Source organism: Sinocyclocheilus grahami, unplaced genomic scaffold, assembly GCF_001515645.1.
Source record: "Sinocyclocheilus grahami isolate Dianchi unplaced genomic scaffold, SAMN03320097.WGS_v1.1 scaffold175.1, whole genome shotgun sequence".
NCBI classification, from domain to species: domain Eukaryota; kingdom Metazoa; phylum Chordata; class Actinopteri; order Cypriniformes; family Cyprinidae; genus Sinocyclocheilus; species Sinocyclocheilus grahami.
The window spans coordinates 437048-448716 of NW_015505354.1; the positions used below are offsets into that span (position 1 = coordinate 437048).

Here is an 11669-nt window from a genome sequence, read left to right on the forward strand (position 1 = left end):
TTCTGATATATCCCTATGTACAATCAAAATATATGGGTGGGGGGAACAAGGCACAGTATCAGATTATGTGCTAATAAGAATCTCAGTCAGTCATACCCCTCTCTTTGCGCTTACACCCCACTAGCCTTAGTTCCTCCTCACACCAGGGGTTTGGAGTTACCTGGGCCAGTCTGGGACTTTCCTTCAGTGTGGGGTTGAGCGGGTGTGGAACAGCAAACGGAAAAAAATGATAGGTGCCGTGTTTAAAGTCCCTAAAACACCAAGAAGAGTCCATGGTGGGTCTGAACTTGTCAGTTGGTGACATACAATACTGTCAAAATGCTGAATCACAGCTAATTTAGTCCACATGGGCCAACTGAAGATTAACAAGACGATTCCAGGATCTGCAAATGAACTTTTGAAACTGAATTGAACACACAATTAAATTTAGCATTAGGTTTTCTGCTGCATAATCAAAACACATTTGACAATATACAATATATTACTTTATTCTTTTTAATCCCTGAGGGAAATGAGGGCTACAATTTGTAGCCTACAAAGTGCTTTACAGAGAAAAAAGACAATAAACAGTACACATAGTGTTCACGTGCTTGATGTGATTACCTTTAACTAATCTTATAGACAGTCAGACAATTTTTCTAATTAAATTTTTAAGTCTTTTTTCCTGAACAGTCCATTTACACTTTTTCACCATTTACCACTCATGCATTGCCTTAAGAAGAAGAAGAAAAACTTTTATGCAATCAAACCAATAGCAGTAATTAGTAAAAATTGTAACCATATAATTTTTTTCTGCTCTACAAGGTGGACATAGTAGACATTATAGCAATATAGAGGGACCAAAATCGTTCAGTCAGAAGAACACCAAGATCACCTTGCACGTTTTTCAAAAGCTCTTCTATTATTGTTATAAGAGTCTCTGACTGATGCTGAAATGCTGTGAAGCAGCGCCCTCTGCTGATGAAGGAAAATGTACATTTGTGAACAGTTTTAAACAATAATTGTTCAAATAAAAAAAAAAAATTAAACAGCTTAAGTACTATCTATTGTCTTTACTACACAAATAAGCTATTTGCTTCGGAGCAATTGAGCAATTATTGATATGGATTATGCAGCATAGAAAAATCACTGAAAAAATCCAGATGAAAAACATATGGGATACCCGAATATAATCATTTAAAAAGTAAAAATAAATAATTGATATATATTGTATATATATAAGCTAAACAAGTAAATAAAAGGTATTGGCATTGTCAGGGTTAAGGCTGGATGGCATACAGCAAAAACTACTGGGCATGTGCATATCATAGCGTAATTTTTCTCACACTGTACAACAATAATTACTATTTTTGCATTATTGTAAGGGGTAGGTTTAGGGTTGTGGTAGGTGTAGAATTTAATAAAACACAATCTAATAGGTAGAAAATTCAATTTATTGTTAGCCTCCGGTTTTTGCTGTATCCCTTCTGGCCACAACACATTGCCAGAGTAGCAGATGCTAATCATTTCTTGTCCACTAGAGGGCCACACAGAACCAGCTGTTTAAAACAAGTTGAAGTAAATCTCAAGAAAAGTCGTCAGCTAATGTTAGCTGTCAGTATGATATTAATATAGTCCCTAAATCGTTTTTTCTGCTTTGGTTTCATCAGTTATCATCTTGATTTTTTGTTCGTTATGTTTATTTATTTATTTCGTTTTTAATTTTAATTTTATTTTAAATGCATTTACCATAAACTACATAATATTAAATATACAATTTCAATTTGAAATATATTTAACATTATAGCATGAAATCTCATATCAGTATGGTAGGCCTATACATTTTGTATTAATTAATTTGTGTAATAATCAAATGTCACTTTAAAATCAGCTCTACTACAGCACAGAAACTCTCTTTGCTCCCTCTTTCTATAGTAATTTGTTATGTATTCAGTAAGTCGTTCACACATGGTCGGTCCAATATGCCACAATTCAAACAGTGTCCCAACTGCACACAGCCCATGCTGCTCGGCTCACTCTCACACACAAAGAAAACAAACCTGTTTGTCTGCCTGTGAGCTACCCGGAAACTGATCAGAGAGAGAGAGAGGGAGAAAGAGAGGTGAATGTCTGCAGTTGAGTTCCTGTCCTTAACCAGCATGAGCGTGAGTGCCTCTTCAAAATTTAGGACACAGAGATCAAATCAGACAGACTGAAAGAAACCAAATGAATGAGAGAGAAAAAGGCTGAGCAAGAGCACCAAATGTCTGTATGGGTGGAGTGATGGTAGAACCCAGAGATCTGAGAGTAAAGCATTAGTATTTAGAGTATTTTTGGTGTCATGGTTTTGGGTTTCTCTTTGCTTGTGAGCAGTCTTTGTAATGGAGACATGGCAAAAGGACACATGACTAGAACTTTGCACCTTTTTACTATGGAGCAGTAGCACTTTTTTCACTGAAACCAACCTGCATAGTTTTTTTTTTGGTCAGGTGTTGCGCCTGTGTTGTTTGGGTAGGTAAGCTTTTCTTGTTCTGCTTGTGAGGAATGTATCTTGATGACAAACTTTGCTCATCACTTCTTCGCACTTAATATGACCCGTGGACCTTGACTTGGACAACATAAGGTTTGTAAACTGCATTATTTAACAGAGTTTTGCAGTGGCAAGATGACTGTTCCTTTTGAAATCATCACAATTACAGCTACGTTTAAACTGCTGTTTTACATTATATCATCACCAGGGATAACAGGACAAATAGTTACTGGGGAAGTGGTTTTCAGATAAATCACATTTCCTAAAAATCGATTTCTTTTCGGAGAATAATGGGGAAACAAATGAACCACTTGTTATTGTATCTGGTTGTTTGATAAGTTATAGCTGCAGAGGTTTTCATCTTTTCATGCTAGCTCTGCTAAAAATGACGTTCTTCAAAAATTCGACCGATCATCAGCAGCAGTTACATGCATAAAAGAGGATATCAGCATCAACTACACTTCAATTGTGTGAAGGAAGTGATTGGTTTCAACACTATTTTAGATGACTGTTGATTCTGACACATGTCTGAATCTTAACTAGCACTCTACGTGTGGCACACTGGATATATCTCATCTATCATGGCAACAGCTAGACGTTCGAGTCAAACTCCTGACACTTCTCAATCCATGTCCCAGCCCCCCACCAGCGCGGACCGTAAACTTCTTGATAAAGTTCTCAGGAGACTCGACAAACTGCATAAACTGAGCACTGACCCCAGGCTGGGTCTTAAAAACAGCCCGCCGTACCTTCCCGAACTAGTGTCAGAGACCTCCATCCACCTGACAGAAGTATGGGCTCCCTACAGGGGGTCCATGATGGCCGTGCCACGGGGGGACGAGGGTGATTATCTGAGGATCCATATTCGACACTTGCTGGACAAGGCAGATAGAGCTGTGCTGCTGTTCAAGGATGGCAAGGAGAAGATGTTTGAAGAGACATCAAGCTACAGGTAAGAGAAAACCAAACAGCACAGAGGTCAGTTTTAGTCTATGTACTGCGCTCAGTATGTGTGTTTTTCAGGTGGACATATTCAAACATCTCAAAGATGATCAGAGTTGAGCTGACTGAATGATATTAAAAGTTTAAAAACAGACAGAAGGTATATAGGTAATAAAGCAGATTGATCCTGTTTGTTTAAGGTAGATCTATCAAAGAAAACCTTTAATATATGATATTTTTATAATATATTTTATATAATAAATTAATAAATAATAAACCCTAAAATGGTCCCAAAAAAAACTCAAAAAAAAAATATTTAAGATTAGGTACACACACACACACACACATTTTTATTATAAGTTAACGCTTCTTTTTAATGGTTCCCTAACAGATATTCTGATGACTATAAGTAACGTATATGCAAGTACATATCAGCCTAACCCTAACCCTAACCTAACAGTCTAACAATTCTCTAATGGTTATTTGACATGTTGCAAATTATTGAGTTAGTTAACGTGTAGTTGCAAAGTTACTTATAGTTTGTATAATGTCTGCATTATCAAAATAAAGTGTAACCATATATAAATAAATAAAAAAAATTAATGAAATAATACATTTTGTATGTAAGTGTGTGTATGTGTATATATAGAGATTTTAATCTTTTCATTCATTCTAGCTCTGCTAAAAATGACGCTTTCCGTAAACTCAACCAGGGGTGCAGCTAAGGGGGAGGGGGGGGGGGGGAAATTATAAATGTATCTACCCAAGAGTTATAAATAAAACAAAATTAAGGCTTATTTCTGCATTTCCGGCAAAATTACCCCTCCTCCCTCCTTCCCCATTCACTGCATGGTTCTTTCCCGACCTACGTAGAGTCACTGAGTGAGATCAAATGGTGAACTGTTATTAGAGATGTCTTCGAGTTCGACGTAGATGTATAAGTCCATCAAAAGATCTAAATATTTGTGGATTGGAAACAAATGGAAAATTGACAAGCTTGTGCTGCAATTCTATGGATGTTTTGCCCACCAGGTCTTTGAGCCAGTCACAGGACTGAAAACTATGAATTGTAGCCTCTAAATTTGATAATGCTTAACACCATTGGTTCGAAGCGCTGTCAATGCTTTGTAAAGCCTTTTTACCATGCCAGTAAAGCTACTGGAATCTCAATTTACCAGTTGCTGATTGCGATGCTGATTTTTTCAAATAGGATACACATCTCGACGTTCTATGTTTTAAAATATTGCCCTGGTCACACTGAGCCAATATTTAATCTGATGACTTTTGTGTGACTGATCACGCTGTAGCTAGCATGAGTAGCCTAACAAAATGCTTTCTCTGAAAAAATTTAAGAAAAAAATATAATTTAGCTAAAATCACAAAACACAAATATATATTCGTTCTCATATATTTGTCTTCGGTCTGTGCAATGGAGATGCATCTCGAACAAATGGAACTTATATGCTTCCGTGGCTATGGGTAGGTTTATGACAAAATACTAATACCTAAAAGCAATAGCAAAAGTAGTATGTCAGTATTATTAAATTGCAGACAAAGATTTTGCATAACTAGGTTGGCTTGTATGTTTGGTGCAGTATGGGTACGGTAGGGGGCCCAACCTCATTTTCTTTCATAGGGCCCAAAATTGCTAGCGGCGCCCCTGACTCAACCACTCATCAGCAGTTACATGCATAAAACAGGATATCTGCATTAACTACACTATAATTGTGTGAAGAAAGTGACTGGTTTCAACACTAATTTAGACTGTTGATTCAGACAAATGTCAGAACCTTAACTTAGATAGATATAAAAAGTTAACTTGCTTTTACAGTGGGGCAAAAAAGTATTTAGTCAGCCACCAATTGTGCAAGTTCTCCCACTTAAAAGCCTGTGAATGTGTATATATTATGTATGTGTGTGTGTGGGTGTAAATTAAAGTTGTTAACACGTTTCTTCAATAGAGCAGCACTATGATGTTCCCCCAACCCCATTTACCATTTAGCTGGGACAAAAATGCAATCACTTTTTGGTAACTTTGAAGAATCTGAAAATGTCAATACTACTTTAATTCAAGGCTTATTGCTACTTCTCTAATATTGGTTATATGGTTGTTGTAATGGTCTAATCTCATTAAAAAAAAAGACCACTAAGAAGGTGCAAAAACACAAACAGTATTAAAACGATTGAAGTAGTGGTAGAAAAGTATTCAAATTTGGTCATCAAATGAAATGACCACACTGATAAAGTTAAACATCTGAATGCTACTTGTACCAATAAATAGAATGTTTAGCAAAAATGTCTGCCATAAGAATGTAAATATTAATGCTGGCATGTCCACACACATATAATGATGTGGATCGGTTTTGCATGGGAAAAAATTATCCTAGTAAAAACGTTAGTAAACCTTACCAATAACCTGACTGCAATAAAACGGCTTGTTTTCGATCTTAAGAAACCAAACATAGCAGTCCCTATTTAGACTTTGTTGTGAGGCTTGACCAAGTTTCTGGTCTGCTGTGACTACTAATGACCAGTGTGTATAGTGTGACATTATCATCATGGAAACGGAGGAAACTTTCCTCTGGCAATGGAGGCCAGCAGTTTAATGTCATGTTTCGGCACAGCAGTGGCCGTTCTCTTTACTTCCTGATCACAAAACTTTACTTTATTAGTATTATTATTATTTTATTTATGCATGGCAAAATGAGAGAGTGAAATATGCTCCTCAAATAATACATCAAATTTGAGAATAACCTGAGACGTAATAGATAATATTTGGTCTACTCCTCATTTATCTCCAAGTGCCAGTAAATATAAGGCTTGTTCGCAATGTTTTACCTTCTCTTCTGTGTGAAGCTGAATAGCAGGACCTTCAAGTCACAACATTCTTTTTTTACTTTCCACTTGAGCTGCAATGTATTCAATATTTCACACAACATGTCAGAACTGGACCTTTAGTGTTCAGAAAAGAAGCAGTACCACTATGTGTGAATGTATGCATACTTTAAATACACATGTTTGATATGCTGACAAAATATACACATATTCTGAACACCATGCTTAATATATTTGATAAAGAGATACAGTGGGTCACACCCTGTTCCTCAAAGTTCTGATTTTTAATTGAGAAGCATAAAATATTATATCTCTCCTGTAACTAATTCATTTAATTTATTCACTATAAGAGAGAGCGGAATCACCACACAAACCTAATAAAGTACATGCGGGTAAATGTAGCTCATTTCACCTACTTTGTGACTGCTGGGCTAACATGATTAGTGGACAGGACAGTATGTGGTGGAAAATTTAAGAGCATGACTAAAAGAAACTTCAGGCTTCAGAGGCACTGCTCAGAGAAAAGGTAAGACAAAGTGAGGGCTTTGTGGCTAAGCTACTAAAAGTAGAAACAAAGCGGTCATATTGTCTGAGTGGAAAAATTTGTTGCATTCAAGACATGGTTGGTCAGTTTAGCACCCAACTGCATATGCATCTCAACACAGTAACCACATTATCCACAGTCAAACATTAACAAAAATATTGCTGGTAAAACTTTTTTCACTCAAAAATTGCTAGTAAATTTCACAAATAATTACAGAGAAAGAGCAAGTAACATGTTGAATTGAACAGGAAATGTTTAAGTAGAAAGACTGAAATAGAATTTTCTTGTAGAACATAATCTTATTTACAACATCAAAAATACACCGTAGTCATTATTATATCACAATGAAAAGTTGAAGCATTGGTTTCTTCAAACATCACTTACTACACCATTTTTAAATACAATGCATATTACATCTGCCCTGTTGTGTGCTTTTTTAATAAATATGCTATTTATTTTCTCTACATTTAGACTTAATATAAAATGAAATCAGCAATCTGATTTAATCCTTGTTAAATCAGATTGCAGATTTATTGACAAGAGAATAACAGATGAGAGGTGCCGATCTGTGCCATGCTGTGTAGAGGATGCTGACGCTACCATGGCAATCTCTTTGATCAATTAGTAATGGAAAATTCTGTCAGCCCCACCACAGACACACAGGACAGGATGCATCAAAGTACTACTTCCTGTTTCTAGAAGTTAGAGTGCATCATGCTTATGCCAGCTTTTTGTTTCTTTTTGAGTGTATGTTTGTGCAACTTGTTGACACGATTATATCACACATCAACCAACAATTATCATATGCACACAAATCAGAAAACAAGCACCACAGCTCTTCTGTGCACATTGTATTTCTACCCACTTTATATACAGACGAATGTGTTTTACCGTGTAATATATGTCTGGGTAATATTTTTGCAAGTCACAAAATATATATATATTTTTTTTTTTTTTTTTTTAAACGTTTGTTTCCTTTTTCAGGAGAAATCTTACCAAGTTGTCACTCCTCCTCAGCCACATGTTGAATGAACTACAAACTTTGTTTCCCGGGGGAAGATTTCAGGGTGATACTTATAGAATTACAAAGACAGAGGCCAAAGACTTCTGGAGGAAAGCCTTTGGACACAAGTATGAATTTTTTTTTTTTTAATGTGTATTGAAAATTTAAACCCTATGCATAAATTTTTTTGGGAAAAACCCCCCCCTCTCTCTCTCTCTCTCTCTCTCTCTCTCTCTCTCTCAGATGTATAGTGCAGTGGAACATTTTTAAACAGCAGCTGAGGAGGGTTCATTACTTTGAAGAGGGAATGGAGGCCATGGCTTTGAAGTCCACGGTTGATCTCACTTGTAATGATCACATATCAATCTTTGAGTTTGATATATTCACCAGGCTTTTTCAGGTATCCTAAGCTTGAGGAGAACTTTTGTTAGATATTACCTATAATATTTACTATGATTATATTTATACTATTTATACTATACTATAATATTTATTATAATTACCTATAAAAACATGACAAATGTTTTTTTTCTTCCATGAATTCAGTCATTTTTGTGAGACTTTCTTTTTGCTATAAGCTATTTAATATTCTATTCTTCCTTCAGCCCTGGTCAACTTTGTTAAGAAACTGGAATCATTTAGCAGTAACTCACCCAGGATACATGGCGTTTCTCACCTATGACCAGGTCAGGGTCCGACTAGAGCACTACAGACATCGTCCTGGCAGGTAAGACATACACCAAACTACAGCAGGGCTAAAATGAACTAGCTATGCAACTAACCAAAAAAGTAAATAAACCAAATGATTACAGTTTGTTTATCTAGGTTTAAACTTACAGAATTACAGTGGTTTAGATCTGAACTCTTACTGGCTCTCCCCACAGCTACATCTTTCGTCTCAGTTGCACACAAATGGGTCAGTGGGCGATTGGTCATGTGACCAGTGATGGCAGTATTGTGCAAACCATTCCCCAAAATACACCTCTCTACCAAGCACTCATACAAGGTTTCAGGGAGGGCTGGTGAGTTCACAATCTAATATTATTTCAAGAAAAAAATAAAAACACTCTGAAATTAAATCTGACATCATAGTGTTAACATAATCTGGAATGCTTATATCTGCAGCTACTTATACCCTGATGGGCGTGATGTGAACCCTGACCTCACCAGCCTGTGCAGTCCAACTCACAAGGGTCGAATCAAAGTCACTGAAGTATTCTTTACTTCAAATAGAATAAATGTTAACTGAAATAAAATATAAAAAAAAAAATATTTCAGCACATTTATTTTTATCTCATTTATATATATATATATATAAACAGAAAATGACAAAAACACAACAAATTACTAAAATTTTTACAAAAATTAAAATGAAAAATATATAAAAGCCAACCCTCAAAATATTAACAAAAACTATAATAGTATTTCATTGATACTAAACTAACACTACAATGCCCTTTCTTTGGATCACAACATTACAAAAAAAATGTAAATGATAATAATAATTAATATTATGTAATACGACATTAAATTATTGCCTACATTTTTAATTGTTCATTTAAACATTACACTATCCTATACATGGTCCTCTGCTTCTCCTTTTTTCTTTTTCTTTTTGGTTGCATATTTGAAATATGCTCGTTTCTTGAATGTGAGTGCATTTTTTTTTCTCTAATGCAAGATTAACTGTTTTCTCTCTCCTTTATTTGTTGTACTTCTCTCTTCAGGAGCAGTATGAATTATACTGTGAGATTGGCAGCACATTTCAGCTCTGCAAAATCTGCACAGAACGAGACAAGGACACTCGCATTCAGCCCTGCGGCCATCTGCTGTGTCAACCCTGCTTGACTGGCTGGCAGGTATATTTTTTCCTATTGTGCTCAGACCTTTATAACCATCTCCTATTCACACTTACATTCACACTCACAAGCATGGTCAGGTTACACCGCAAACCCACATCCAGAACAACTATACATGATTACGTGGTTGTGTTTTTCCATTGTTGGTGCATATATATAAACATCATAAATAGATCTCATTAAAATATAATTATTTTTATAACAATAAACCATTAACATAAACTGATAATGAAATACTTGCATGAAGCAAAGTCATTCAGAAAGCAGTTCTGCATGAAATACAGTGTTTGCCACAATGTCATGCAACATGACCTGACATTTTGGCTCAAGCTTCCTGCCTGTGTTTGATGAAGCATATGTGTGCATTGTGACTGATTTTCCACTTCTCTCAAGTCACACTTCAATGAATGCTAAGATCACATTGACCCTAGAGAATGAGAGGATGTGATGCATTTCGGCAGCTCTACATCTTACAATGTAACACATTCAAAAGACTAGTACAACTCTCGTAAGATGTCATAAGATAAGCAAATCTTTCTTGTGGTATGATGTTCAGGGGAAGGATGCCCTTGGGAGCTAAGAAATTGAGTCCATGGTTTCAGTACCCTGTGCATTAAATAAGTATGTGAATTTGTGTGTTGAAAGTTGTGTCACTCCCTCTGATATGCAGAAGTCAGACGGGCACACATGCCCCTACTGCCGCTGTGACATCAGAGGCACAGAGTCCATCCTCATTGAGCCCTACCTGCCAACCAGAGACAGGAGGGCAGGGGAGAAGGAGGAAGAGGAGGACGATGAAGATGAGGAGGAGGATCATGAGGATGTAGAGCTGGTGCTGAAAAAACTGGCTTGTATGAAAAAGGTGAGAGTATGTAATTTTGGAATCAGAAAACCTTTGCTTGCCAATCTGAAATCCACATTTTATGACTTACATTGTCTTTGGCTTATTGAACATTTATGAGATTTTACTCTTGTGTGTAGGGTACCCTATTTATATAATTATACTGCAGGGTAATGTCTAGATTATAGGTGATTAAACCAGGAATGCATAATATATCTGTACTATATAAGTTTTCAGCCAATATTACAGATACATTTGTTTATACTATATTTCATTGTGAATGCTCATTTCCAGTTTTAATATTTAGATTAACTTTGTCACCATCTAAAGCTCACTTAAAGTTAATCTTTTAAAACACTGTTAAATGTTATATTTAGTAAAAAAAAAATTCATACTGTTAATGTAAATGTTGTGATGCCTAAAATCACTTGTAGCAATTAAAATGATTTATTTTAGTTTTAAAGGGGTCATATGATGTTGCTAAAAAAACATTATTTTGTGTATTTGGTGTAATGAAATGTGTTTCTGCGGTTTACTGTACATTATTGTTTCTCCTCTATGCCCCGCCTTTCTGAAACGCATTGATTTTTACAAAGCTCATCGGTCTGAAAAGCGAGGTGTGCTGTGAGTGGCCAGCTATCCAGTGTGTTGTGATTGGCCGACTACCTCAAGCGTGTGACTGAAATGTAACGCCCCTTACCATATTGTGATGCCCTGTCCAGCCGGAGCGACGAGACAAAAACATTAAAACCCATTATAAACGAGGCATTTGTTGCATCCAGTGGGGACATAATTACTGATTATAATGACTTATACTGTCTTTTTACGTGTTGCGTTGCATCGCGCCGTGTAAACATAAAACCATGTCTGCATTTGTGATCGGAGAAATGACAAACAAGCGCTACTCTACACTGCTCAAAACTTGCATTTGAATCGTCAGTGGCAAATTCTTTAAATATGAAAATGTACTTACATTGAAGATGAAACGTAAGTTATAGTGAGTCAGAACAGCCGGCATTGTAGTCTGCTCTCCCAGGATCAGGAAATCCTCCATAAAATGTGCTGCACACATCGGAATATTTGGGTTGAACTGTTCTGGAACAGTGTTGTAAATACAACTTAACCACTGATTTCTA

General features: G+C 36.1%; 1 protein-coding gene across 2 annotated transcripts in view; it reads left to right on the plus strand.

The window, feature by feature from the left end:
• The first annotated feature begins 2115 nt into the window (after positions 1-2115).
• LOC107593659 (E3 ubiquitin-protein ligase CBL-like) overlaps positions 2116-11669 on the plus strand; it is a 12372-nt gene continuing 2818 nt past the window's right edge. The window contains exons 1-8 of one of the 2 annotated variants that reach the window (XM_016283489.1): positions 2116-3461; positions 7815-7961; positions 8077-8233; positions 8439-8560; positions 8718-8855; positions 8959-9046; positions 9561-9692; positions 10363-10560. In XM_016283489.1, the coding sequence (XP_016138975.1) occupies positions 3091-3461; positions 7815-7961; positions 8077-8233; positions 8439-8560; positions 8718-8855; positions 8959-9046; positions 9561-9692; positions 10363-10560 (1353 nt within the window). In that variant the 5' untranslated portion in view covers positions 2116-3090. The remainder of the gene's footprint in view (positions 3462-7814; positions 7962-8076; positions 8234-8438; positions 8561-8717; positions 8856-8958; positions 9047-9560; positions 9693-10362; positions 10561-11669) is intronic. The other variant, XM_016283491.1, reaches the window with a different exon arrangement.